Raw genomic sequence first — 14,013 nt, 5'->3', positions numbered from 1 at the left:
TTACTTGTTTGCGTAACACCTTTGTTAAATTTTGAATACATGTAGACAATTAGGCAATCAACACCGTGTCAAAATTAGATTGTTTGCATTGATAACAAGCGTGTAATGTTGGTCACCTATCAAGCTCTTTAGTTTGCACCAATTAAGCAGACGACATGAAAATTTGAGTGAATAAAAAAATCAAACAATGTGTCCAGTTTTGTAATAAAATGCAGCCGTTTTTTGTAATCATCCCATTCTCATTTTTTATTATCGTAGATCTAGTTTATTTTACTATTTTCTATCTTATTTTATCCATTTTGCAAAACTGTTCGCGTTTTTTTCGGCAAACGCCATCTAAATTTGTTTTCATTACCTATGCCACGTGGCTTCAGTTTGCAAATCAAACTACTTGATAACGCATTATAGATAATTGATCAAAATGGAAGATTTATGCAACACTCTGCCTGATTGGACGAGAGTGTCAATTTCTTTCTCTCTGTTGATTGTGCTACGCTGAGTGAAATGTAGACAAAGCGTTTATCCTAAACGACGCTGTTCACAGTTTTAAAGCTAACTTTGGCTCAGTATATTTAGCAAGAATATTGATATATCTCAAAATGATAAGTAGGTTTAATAAATATGATAAAAACCTGTTTAAATACCAACATATATCAAATTAAAGAAAGAGCTGAATACGGTCTGCGTATCACATGAATAAGGGTGTGATAAGAGTCTTTTATGTAGAGAAGTGCTTTTTAAAAGATTTTCCTTGTTACAATTGTCGTCTGTATATGAAAAGGTTTCTTGCTTTTGTGACTTATTCAGACTGCATATTAAAATGAGTACTTGTTTGCTTTGATATATTTGTTATAAATTATTTAACTGATTTATTATATATGAATATTTTTCTTTAGTATGGTATGCAAATATTGAACTCAGTTGAAATCTGTTTTATTATATATATGCTATATAATGACTGAATCTCATTACACTAAAATGAAGGTACGCTGCATACAGTTTATCTATGTGATATGACTGCGGTCAAACTTTGCTTATGAAACAGAAATATTGAAATAATTTCAATTGTATGTTTTGCTTGACCTTCACTTTTTTATAGGTGTGACATCATTGTCCAAAGATTCATGAATAGCGAATATGCTATTTGTTAAAGCGGGATCAGTTGGCCTATTTTAGAAATAAATAAAAATAATAAATAAAACAAGAGCTGTCTCCGTAGGATGACACATGCCCCCGATGGCACTTTGAATGAATAGTTATGGCCGATGTTAGAGTTTAGGACCTTTGACCTACGGACCTGGGTCTTGAGCGCGACACGGCGTCTTACTGTGGTACACATTCATGCCCAATAATTTTAAAATCCATGCATGAATGACAAAGATATGGACAGGACATGCCCATCAATACACTATCATGAAAAATGACCTTTAATGTCTAAGTGTGACCTTGACCTTTGAGCTACGGACCTGGGTCTTGTGCGCGACACGTCGTCTTACTGTGGTACACATTCATGCCAAGTTATTTGAAAATCCATCCATCGATGACAAAGATATGGACCGGACACGCCCATCAATGCACTATCCTTTAACGTCTAAGTGTGACCTTGACCTTTGAGCTACAGACCTGGGTCTTGCGCACTGCACGTGATCTTACTGTGGTACACATTCATGCCAAGTTATTTGAAAATCCATCCATCGATGACAAAGATATGGACCGGACACGCCCATCAATGCACTATCCTTTAACGTCTAAGTGTGACCTTGACCTTTGAGCTACGGACCTGGGTCTTGCGCACTGCACGTCGTCTTACTGTGGTACACATTCATGCCAAGTTATTTGAAAATCCATCCATCGATGACAAAGATATGGACCGGACACGCCCATCAATGCACTATCCTTTAACGTCTAAGCGTGACCTTGACCTTTGAGCTACGGACCTGGGTCTTGCTCACTGCAAGTCGTCTTACTGTGGTACACATTCATGCCAAGTTATTTGAAAATCCATCCATCGATGACAAAGATATGGACCGGACATGAAAATTGCGGACAGACCGACAGACGGTTCAAAAACTATATGCCTCCCTTCGGGGGCATTAAAAATCGTTTAATTGATTTTTTCTTATGTATTCTAATCAAACTTGATTTGTAGCATCTTTATTAGGCCCGCAGCCAACTTTGTTCAGCTGGGACATTTGACCCCTTTTAGGGGCTGCTAGAGCTAAAACTAGAAATGCCTTTATACAACGTCTCATGAACAGCTTGGTGCATCTTTGTCATTCTTGGTCTGGAGAACCATTATAAGGTCCTCTTCCAAATTTTTTATATAAGAACTTGGGCCCTATTAGGGACCACTATAGCTAAAAGTAGATATGGCTTTCTTCGCATTAACCACTAAAATGTAATGGATTTTTATCAAACTCGATGTGTAACAATATCGTAAGGTCTCCTGCTATTTTGTTACAAATGGGGACAGGGACCAATTTAGCTAAAAATATAAACACGTTTAATGACCTCTTCTCATGAACCACTTCATGAATCTTCATCAAACTCTGCTGTAATTAATCGTCTAAGGATAAACGAAACAAAATTGCAACCCTACAAAACCTTTGCGAAAAATTAAAAGAGAACCATTTAAATTGTTAAAGTGTGGTGTTTAGTTTTGCAATTTGAAAAATGTTAGATGAAAGATGAATGTTAGATGAAAAATTCATAAACTTCTTTCCTTATTACAATTCGCCGACCATCATTTTTAAAGATATTTCTTGTTTCTCCGTAAATCTACATTTTTATTTATTTTCCACGTGTTTAAAAACCCCGCGCTATTGTAATTTACACGACCGCGCGCTTCTCACACAGCGTTATATGTTTACTTCCGGGATTCAGAATTTCAACTTTCTTTTAGAATTATGACGAAATGGGATGATGACACAGCGTTATAATTTTTTAAATGTATTTTCCAGTAGCATATATGGTAAATCAATGTCCGGTTTATACGTTTAGAATTTGTTATTTAAAAGGAAGCAGCATTCAAAATACGTCTAATGCATTACGGGTGGGTTGGGTATTGCGCAATCGGCATATACGGCCAACCCGCGTTATAAATTTAACCCCGCTAGATCCGCGGGTCTCGAACCTTGGACCCCGACGACAGCGTTATAAAGGGGTCCCAGTGTAGCTGTTTGCTCAACAGCGACAGCTTTTTTTGTAGAACTATTCCTACAGTACGTAATAAAATCAGTGTGTCAAGTGAAACGTTATACAGGGACTAAGGCTTAATTTCTTTAACAGATTTTTTTTCAGCTTGTTTTTCTATATGAAATGTAAACTTTAGTAAATTTTTAGTTTATAGTATCTTATAAAACATTACCATGACTTTTTCCCCGCCTTCTTTTCTCCTTTTGTTCACTGAGTCTGTCAAGGGGTAGATCCAGTAAGTCAAGGTTATACACTTGCTTTGCCAACACTCTAGTTAATGTTTCTATGGTTTTCTGAAGAGACAAATGATATGGATGTAAGTTTGATCTCAGCTCCCCTGACATCTGAGACTTCAGATGATGTGCTTACATACTCTCTTACAAAACAGACACACATTCAAATAGCCAGAATTATGGAATAATGTAAAACCCTTAAGTATCAGACCATCAAGTACACAGACCATAAACCAGTAATATCATCTAATTATTTAACATTCTGTGAATCAACATATATTAATTTTATCTCTTTGGTCTGGGTTGTGTCATTTTCCAAAGGTAATTAATGTAACCAGTATTCCTGGATTCTGTACTTGTTAAGTAGTAACCTGTAAGTCGCAAGTAACTGCCAACTCCTCCACATGAAACAGTAATGCCTTTTTATCCATTCTTAATGGAAAATTCTTGACCCCTCAATCCATAGAAAAGCCCTCCTTACTGAGCTAAGCTGGCAGGCTAATAATGTACATATCATACAAGTTATTTTTGTACAACAAAGAGAATCTGGGTACTTCTTACAATATTTTACTGATACAAGTGTACATACCGCCCACTCTTTGATCAGCTCCGCCCAGGAGGTAAGGGAAGATAGCACTTGTAGAAACTGATCCCACAGTTCAATGTTGATATATACATTCAGGTTAGCTTTTATCCATGTCACTATCAAAGTCTAAAATCCAAATATAAAATGTTATATATTTGATATTCAATGTATATTTAACTTACTCTTGAACAAGGAAGCAGGTAATAATCCATGTATTTGCAGTTGAAAGACTTTTTAACATAAAAGGTCTGTTTCTGCAGTTATTGTCATTTTCATGCAATGTTTAATTGGTTTATGAAATGAAAACAACTATATACATTCCTTTTTGTTAATATGTACTGATAATACGATTCTCCAAGTAAGTTGCATTAAGTAAAATAATGTTGCTAGTGGATAAGACATATGTTTATCTGTATGACCCCTCGGCCAATATCAACTTGTCTCCAAGTGACACTTAGGCAAAGTCAAAAATTTAATATAGGTGAAATATCGCACAATGAAATAATCTTTATTTTCAAAGTCTCGGTTTCACCATCTGTAATGGCAGACATTTTTTAATATGTTGACCATAATATTGAGAAAACTATTCTAAACAGAATGATTTGTTAAAGCAAAATACTTAGCACCTCAGACTTTATTCCAGAAGTTTCGTGTCACCTTCATTTACTAACATTATTCTGTCACAAGTGAAGAATGCTATCAACTTATATCTAAAAGAATGAGTATCTGATAAATTAACAGCTTCTATTATGCCTTTTCAACATTTTTTCTAAAACAACAACAAAACAAGGTCAGTCATCAACATACACATATGAATTAAATTTAGAGGTTAACAGAATAAAGTATAACATTATTTCTATTCATTTACCTGGAAGATAGGTTGTGCAAGTTTTCTACCAAGACCCCTGTTGCTCTCTGGTGGATACTGACTCTGTACACCTGAGGTTATACACAGCAACACTCGCAGCATTTGTTCCCTGTAAAAATATAGAAAAATCATGGTAACCATAAAGTCTCAGCTATTTAATAACAGTTATTTCTAATACTATTAAATCGTAATGTTTCTTTTGTCATGATCAAAGATGGTTTCTAAACCATAGTGTCACTGCTAAAAAGTGGTGAAACAAAGGAAGAGGAAATATTAGTTGCAAGGGAGCAAGATTAAGTCTGAAAACAAGTTAGATTTACTGTTTTATCTTATGTATTCATTAAAAAGCTATCAAAGAATGTATTTCAATGTTGGAGTACTTTTGCACATCCTAGAGGCAATTAGATTGAAAGATTTCTTGAATTTTAAATTTTATTCAATAAATTTTCCGATCTATGTTTCAGAGTTATTGCTTTGCCCAGTTGGAAATAATTCTTTTCCGTACCATGTTTTCTGATCCATGTTGATTTTCATGACCATCTGGCGATAAATATTCAGCACCCTCTTGCATAGATCAACCTGGAAATACAAGGCAATGTCAACACAGATTCTGAACAACTCAAAATGCCAAGTTCAACTGTTTCATGGGAAAGTAATGTCAGAAAATTTCAGAAAGTTATTCAGTCTATATACTGTAATAATACCAGGTTTGACAGCATTGGGAAAAGCTTCCAAATTGCTGCTTCCAAACAGATGAATTCTACTTGATTGTACCTGTTCTTGTACTGCTGTATCACTGTCAGCTTGCAGCAGGAATATGTTTGCTGCATTGGTCACACAAATCTGTATCAATTTTTGTTGTCCAGCTCTAACATCGTACTGGGTCAGGTCCCCTCCATCAGCCAGGTCCTGGATAGCCCCAAGGTATGATGCATTCCGCAGCCAGGTTTTCAGGTCCCCAGAGTCACGAGACAGCTGTAGCGGTATCGAGTTTGGTGCAGATTCCTGGAATAAGCGATCATCAAGGAATATCTAAATGAATGTGCTCTAAATTTTTCATACATAAAAAATAGTTTCCTTAACATACATAGACTAAGACAAATCTAATCAGCTGTAACATACAGGTAAGCTGTATTCTGAGTGCATTATATAGATATATCATGCATTTTGACAAAGCTAAAATAGTTCTTTCATTGCACAATTATTCACAATACATAAAAGAACAGCTTGATATTACAGCAACAGTACATGCAATTGATGCAAACAGGTTCGCAAGAAGTCTTTTGACGAACATACTGGCAAATACAGACAACTGACTTAAGTCTATCAAATAGATTACTTCAGAATATTTGTTGATTCAAAATCCAGATTTAAATATCTAGTTTTTTCTTCAAAAATAAGTGATGAATTTCACTGGCTGATACAAAAGCCTGAAATATTTCAATTGACAGATTTTCAACACTTAATTCTTTTTTTTTTTTTTTTTTATAAGGAACTAAAATAATAAAGCCCTGGTAAATTTATAGCAATGCTATATAGTAGTAAATAAAATCATAAATTTGTTACAAAATATAAGGTCCAAAAACAACTGCAGCCCATCACCTTATCATCTATTTGGTGGGAAAGCCAAAATTACTCATTTGGTAACTTAAACAAAAACAGATTCAATTTGAACTATTTTTAATAACTAAATGTGCCATCAAACTGTGCAGAGCTAAATGGAAAAACATTGTAAGTTGTCTCAATAATTCCTTAAGTTACAACGGTTTTCCATTCCACCCTCAATCTTTTAACACTGAACATACCATAGAATCAGTTGAACCATCTTCTTCAAGTATATCAGAGAGACTTTTTGAGAAGTCAGGGGATAGTCCCAGGGGTAGACCAAAATCACTGGGTTCCAGCATGAACACAGGCTTGTTATCGCTATCATTCTATACATGCAAATAAAATGGCTCACTATAAAAATACTAGTATAAATACAAGGACAAAATGCATGCTTTGGAACAAAAGTAACAAGTAGATTTGTTTGTCCTTCATATTTTGCTTTAACAACAAACAACTTCTTCTGACTTACTATTTTCACATATCTTTTTTTACCACTCCTTGTTGTGGGACAGAATCTTAAATGTGGCACAAGAATTTTGAAATTTACAAAAATGTGACTCCAATTTGCAAAACATTTATATACCATTTAGTGACTCAAACTGTTTAGACAAACATTTTCATAATCCAGGGAGGCCCTGCACATTTTTACTGTCAAAAATATGTAAATGAGATGATGGAAATGTTTATTTCATCCATTACAAGTAATTCTGCTCAGAATGAACAAACAAACCTGCTAAAACTGTTTAGGAACCTGTGTTTCCCCTAAACTAAAAGCACATAGTCCTTAACAACAGACCTAAAAGCTCTAAAGTATACAGCTGAGTAATTGATCAAATAATAAAACAAAATTCAAAGACCAGGAATCTTTGCATTTTCATGATGTACAAATGAGCCGTGCCATGAGAAAACCAACATAGTGGGATTGCGACCAGCATAGATCCAGACCAGCCTGCGCATCCACGCAGTCTGGTCAGGCTCCATGCTGTTCGCTTTTAAAGCCTATTGGAATTGGAGAAACTGTTAGCGAACAGCATGGAGCCTGACCAGACTGCGCGGATGCGCAGGCTGGTCTGGATCCATGCTGGTCGCAAACCCACTATGTTGGTTTTCTCATGGCACGGCTCAAATCATTTAAACCTAGTGAAAGTTTTCAAACAAGGTGATTCATTTAAAGGAAACACAATTAACAGATTCTGGTTAATAATGAAAAATAGGATTCAAGAATTATTAGAAGCAATCAAAACATTTACAAATAAATAGGGTTAACTACAGCTATCACTAAAGCTGATTAATACCCCAAGAAGCTGCTCTCATACAGGCAAAGGAAAATACTGTGATCATGACCTTTGACCTTCAAGTGTGATCTTGACCTTGGACCTACTTACCTTGTTTGTGCACTATGAATGTTGTTAAATGAGGTAAACAACTTGAGCTATTCAATCTTTGACCTTTGTGACATTGACCTTGGACCTATACACCTGGGTTATACACCTTGTATGTCATCTGGATAGTTAACAACTGATTCTAATTTCTTGAGATTCATTCTTGTGGTTAGATAGGGAGTTGACACAAATATAAGCTATCTGATCTTTGACCTCCAAGTGTCACCTTGACCTAGTGGCCTGGGTTGTATGCAATGCGCATCCTCTTGGTGAGGTATACAACTGATGTTAGTTTTAAGAAAATCTTCCAGGTAGTTTAGAAGATATGGAATCAAAGGCCTGAATGGCCTGAGTCGGCTAATGATTGATGTACTGACAGTATAGTCTACCAGTTTCAGTTTTTTTTTTTTTTTTTTTTCTTAAAATTTCATAACACAGCTCGATATTTACCCAAAATATTATATCCGGATACGATTACACTTTTCTCCAGTTTGAACAATATATTTTACAAATTGTGATGATACGAAGACATTTAGCAGCAATTGGCAGTATCTGACATTGAAGTTTACGGTTAAATTACCTCTTATTTAAATCTTTTCATAAAAAAGTTGTTTCATTTCGCCAAACATAGACGATCTACTTTCGATTTCAAAAACTACAAGAAAATACAATTTAATGTTTCGCCGATTTGTTTATTTCTCGAAAAATAAGAATTAAAATCATTTTTAATATCTGTAGTAACTAAACAAACCAGTAAGAGCTTCTTCTTCCGATAATTTATCCGTTTACTGACTGCAAAATTCATGTGTGTGTGTAGAGACCCACGCAAACTTTATAGAAATCATACGATGCGTGTATACGTTCAATGTGGGAGAATTAAGGCTGATCGGGATCGGCTATGTTACCTAACGCATCCAGATGATTCAGATTTTGTTTTTAAAAAAGCATTGTGTGCATTTCTGTAATTTTATATACGTTTAGAAATTATTAGACATGCGTATTTGCATTATTTCTATACGTAATTTACGCTATTACGCATCTTATCTGGAGCCCTGTGGAACTATTTTTTGTCTTTCGCTGGATGTTACGCAAGCTTTGTAAGCCTGCGCAATTCATAAAATGCACATTTATGCTTAATGGGTTACATTCGAGTATTACACAATTACAAGTCATAAATATGACAGATTACATCGTATATTGGTCATAGCAAAGGGAATTCACGCAACTTAATTTCATTCTTGCAGTGAACTGTTTGAAGTTTGAGAAATCTAATGGAACTACATCGCTTCACTGTGTTATTTGGTCCATTTAGACTTAGAGAATCGCTGGATAGCAAGGACTCGTCAAAACGATTACATCGTTTAGCCGACTCAAAAAACACAACGGACTGACAGACCAATGGTCAGACATGCGTGATTCCATACCCCCAGTACACTTTGTATCTGGAGTATAAAAATATAGTACAAACTATGTACATAAAATTATATCTAAGGGATTAAAATAAATCTTTATACATAATTAACTAATCAGCAAAGATGATACTGTATAAAACAAAAAATTGTCTCCAAAGCAATCTAGTTCCCTCTATATGAATGAATAAGACTAGTAGGAGAGTTTTCCTCTTCAACAAAAGCTCATTATTACAGTTATAATAATTAAGTAGACATACTAAATTAAATGACTTCAGCAATCTAGGAGATTCAATATTTGGTAACTATTCTATACTTTTCATACATTTAAAAAAAAAAATTAAACTGCAAGTAAAGTGAAAAATATGTACGAAGCATTTTCCCTCTCCAAAATGTTGAATTACTAAATAAATATCACAGTGACATTTATGAACAAACAACAAAACAGAAATCACAAACTACTTGTTTATATATTATATTCCTTAAAAATAAATCATCTATTTCATAAACAAGAGCTGTCCGTAAGACAGCCAAGCTCGACTATTCGAAATATTGTCACAGAAGCAGGAAATTATTACCTAAAATGTTAAATATCAAAAGAGTTTTACGTTCGAAAGGGGACATAATTTGACCAAAGTACATATCAGAGTTATGGGACTTGATGTTATCAACTAGTTTTATAACCCCGAAGAAACATGTTAAGTTTCAATTCAATATCTGCATTAGTTTTGGAGATAGTAACTTGCATGTAAAACTTTAACCAGGATTTTCTAAGTCCAAAAGGGGGCATAATTTGGCCAAAATACATGTCAGAGTTATGGGACTTGACCCAGTGAGGTAGGTTATTGATCTAGAAAAAGAAAAAATAAGTTTCAAATCTATATGCCTTTTAGTAATAGCTGTATGTACTTGCACGCAAAACTTTAACCAGAATTTTTTAAGTCCAAAAGGGGGCATTATTTGGCCAAAATGAAGGTCCGAGTTATGGGACTTGGTGCTATCAACTAGTTTTATAACCCCGAAGACACATGTGAAGTTTCAATTCAATATCTGCATTAGTTTTGGAGATAGTAACTTGCATGTAAAACTTTAACCAGAATTTTCTAAGTCCAAAAGGGGGCATAATTTGCTCAAAATACATGTTAGAGTTATGGAACTTGACCCAGTGAGATTGGTAATTGACCTAGAAAAAGAATAAATAAGTTTCAAAGCTATATGCCTTTAAATGATAGCTGTATGTACTTGCATGCAAAAACTTAACCAAGGTGTGACACCGACGCCAGGGTGAGTAGAATAGCTAGACTATTCTTCGAATAGTCGAGCTAAAAATTGATGCATGCTAAAAAACAAGAGCTGTCCGTAAGACAGCCAAGCTCGACTATTCGAAATATTGTCACAGAAGCAGGAAATTATTACCCAAAATGTTAAATATCAAAAGAGTTTTAAGTTCGAAAGGGGACATAATTTGACCAAAATACATATCAGAGTTATGGGACTTGATGTTATCAACTAGTTTTATAACCCCGAAGAAACATGTTAAGTTTCAATTCAAAATCTGCATTAGTTTTGGGGATAGTAACTTGCATGTAAAACTTTAACCAGAATTTTCTAAGTCCAAAAGGGGGCATACTTTGCTCAAAATACATGTTAAGAGTTATGGAACTTGACCCAGTCAGGTTGGTAATTGACCTAGAAAAAGAATAAATAAGTTTCAAAGCTATATGCCTTTTGGTAATAGCTGTATGTACTTGCACGCAAAAATTTAACCAGGATTTTCTAAGTCCAAAAGGGGGCATAATTTGCCCAAAATACATGTTAAGAGTTATGGAACTTGACCCAGTGAGGTTGGTAATTGACCTAGAAAAAGAATAAATAAGTTTCAAAGCTATATGCCTTTTGGTAATAGCTGTATGTACTTGCACGCAAAACTTTAACCAGGATTTTCTAAGTCCAAAAGGGGGCATAATTTGCCCAAAATACATGTCAGAGTTATGGGACTTGGTGCTATCAACTAGTTTTATAACCCGGAAGACACATGTGAAGTTTCAATTTAATATCTGTAGTAGTTTTGGAGATAGTTACTTGCATGTAAAACTTTAACCAGGATTTTCTAAGTCCAAAAGGGGGCATAATTTGGCCAAAATACATGTCAGAGTTATGGGACTTGACCCAGTGAGGTAGGTAATTGATCTAGAAAAAGAAAAAATAAGTTTCAAATCTATATGCCTTTTAGTAATAGCTGTATGTACTTGCACGCAAAACTTTAACCAGAATTTTCTAAGTCCAAAAGGGGGCATAATTTGGCCAAAATGAAGGTCAGAGTTATGGGACTTGGTGCTATCAACTAGTTTTATAACCCCAAAGACACATGTGAAGTTTCAATTCAATATCTGCATTAGTTTTGGAGATAGTAACTTGCATGTAAAACTTTAACCAGAATTTTCTAAGTCCAAAAGGGGGCATAATTTGCTCAAAATACATGTTAGAGTTATGGAACTTGACCCAGTGAGGTTGGTAATTGACCTAGAAAAACAATAAATAAGTTTCAAAGCTATATGCCTTTAAATGATAGCTGTATGTACTTGCATGCAAAAACTTAACCAATGTGTAACGCCGATGCCGACGCCAGGGTGAGTAGAATAGCTAGACTATTCTTCGAATAGTCGAGCTAATAAGTCAAAAAGAAAAAAATCCATGCAAATGCCCTCAATGTCTTAGGACCTTTACGCACCATGCAGATTCTCTTTGCAACATGCATACCTGATATTATGAACATTTGAAGTTTGCAAAAGCAACGAGTTTATGAAAAAAATCTTGCATTATCAGTGGTATTTTGTTACCTTCACAAAAAATGGAAAACTAACACTAGTTAAAATCAAAACTATTGTATTCTCAGTAATTTTCTTTAATTCAAGCTTATTTTGACAAACTTTTTCAAAGCTGCTATTACAACTAAAATGTGAAAAATGTAACAATCATGCCTGTCTAAGGAAACTTTACTTCCACACTTCCTGTTAACTTCCTGCATACTAATAGTATTTCTTTATCATTTCTCAAACATGCCTTCACCAACAATGTAATTCCTTCACAAATTAAGTTTAAATAAACAAAGGCACCTGCATATATCATTTTGACAAAATGCATACATTTACATGCTCTTATTGTCAAATTTTTACCAACTGACAGTATCTCTCATCCATGATTCTTGATATTACCTATATTGAATTTATTTCGTAATTTACCTTCAGAGGCCCTATCTTATACAATGACTAAGCCTATATATATAGAGTTTAAATGACAGCCAACTTTCAATAATAGAATGGTACACTTTAATAAAACTGGACAATAATATATTTCACACGCCAACATAAAAACAAGTGTTTTTTATGGACATATATCATTAATAAACCAAAATCTACATATATATCAACAATAAAATCCCACTTACCTGAAACCAGTCTTTGTATACTGCAATGACACGACGGATGGCTCCTCCGTGTTTAAATGAGAACAGAAGTGCCTGAAACAGATAATTATACAATAATTAAAAGAAAAGACAGACATAAATTTTCCTAGAAGCTGCTTAGCAGATGGAACCTCCTCATTTAAAATAAACATTCACAAAAATGTTACTGTTCTCCTTATTATCCAAAGAAATATTTTGCAGAGTGATCTTAAAATTGGTAAATCAGCAAGATGGCAGCAAAAACAGCCACTGCCATTTTGTTAATATATGTAAGAGCACTTTAATCCAAACTCTATATGGAAGGGTGGTGGAAGCAATAGAAACTATATGATACCACTTACGACATCAACCATATTTTACTGACAATAAGAACATACCAATTAAACACTGATTAATTTACCTATACATGTTTTATTACATGAATAACATATATCGCTGATTTTAATTGGATCCCCAGATTATAAAACATCATCATGCTGACCAGTAACACATACTTAAAGGAGAGCTCCTTGTAATGTTTGTATAATAATAAGACTACATTTTCCAAAATCTGTCTGAATGCACTTTATAGTGATGTCAGTTCCATTTGCATATTCACACCCCATGTGAAGGTAAAATCCGCTAATTTCAAAGCTGAAGTAACTTGAAATCCTTAAAATTTCTTTACAGGAGTCATAACTTTAACAATTAAATCCTGCCATTAAATAAGGCTGCCAAATTTTATTTCCAGTCTCAAAATTTAATCTGCTGCACAAATGATTATGAAATGCCACCATGTTTGAAGTACATTCCCATACCAGTGAATAATATTTTGCCAAGAATGGCTATCAACCTATGATACAGGTGATGTAAATGGTTTAAATCAAGTTGGAAGATATTACACCATTCAATTTTGTAAAATATAGCGTAATATTTAAGTTTTTGTAGGCAACTTGACTACAAAATATTGAACATGTTTGTTCTGCTGCTTCTCAACAAGACTATCCACTGATGAAAATTATTTCTATTGCATTTCCCCACATTGTAAGTGTACAAATTCATCACCAAAATGATGAAATGTACTTATACAAGAGGACCATGATGGTCCTGAATCGCTCACCTATCTCCACATGACCCAGTGTTCAACTGAGTATGACATCGTTATTTCTATTATTTGACATAGTGACCTAGTTTTTGAGCACATGTGACCTAGATATCATCAAGATAAAAAATTCTGACCAATTTTCATGAAGATCCATTGAAAAATATGGCCTCTAGAGAGGTCAC

The 14,013-nt window shown here is 34.4% G+C and overlaps 1 protein-coding gene across 14 annotated transcripts in view; it reads right to left on the bottom strand.

The window, feature by feature from the left end:
• The window catches only part of LOC123526658 (ral GTPase-activating protein subunit alpha-1-like), a 172,620-nt gene that overhangs the window by 138,386 nt on the left and 20,221 nt on the right, over positions 1–14,013 (bottom strand). For 13 of the 14 annotated variants that reach the window (XR_008366593.1, XR_008366594.1, XR_008366595.1 and 10 more), the window contains 7 exons: positions 12,730–12,801; positions 6,688–6,816; positions 5,657–5,887; positions 5,388–5,461; positions 4,883–4,991; positions 4,018–4,140; positions 3,368–3,488 (listed from right to left, as the gene is read on the bottom strand). Coding sequence is in view for 10 of the 14 variants with exons in the window: in XM_053520431.1 (XP_053376406.1) it covers positions 3,368–3,488; positions 4,018–4,140; positions 4,883–4,991; positions 5,388–5,461; positions 5,657–5,887; positions 6,688–6,816; positions 12,730–12,801 (859 nt within the window). In the remaining 4 variants the exon portion in view is untranslated. The remainder of the gene's footprint in view (positions 1–3,367; positions 3,489–4,017; positions 4,141–4,882; positions 4,992–5,387; positions 5,462–5,656; positions 5,888–6,687; positions 6,817–12,729; positions 12,802–14,013) is intronic. The other variant, XM_053520479.1, reaches the window with a different exon arrangement.

This window comes from Mercenaria mercenaria, chromosome 1 (assembly GCF_021730395.1).
Source record: "Mercenaria mercenaria strain notata chromosome 1, MADL_Memer_1, whole genome shotgun sequence".
Classification (NCBI taxonomy): Eukaryota; Metazoa; Mollusca; class Bivalvia; order Venerida; family Veneridae; genus Mercenaria; species Mercenaria mercenaria.
Note: the sequence above shows the minus strand (reverse complement) of the source record. Positions and strands in the feature narration are given on the sequence as shown.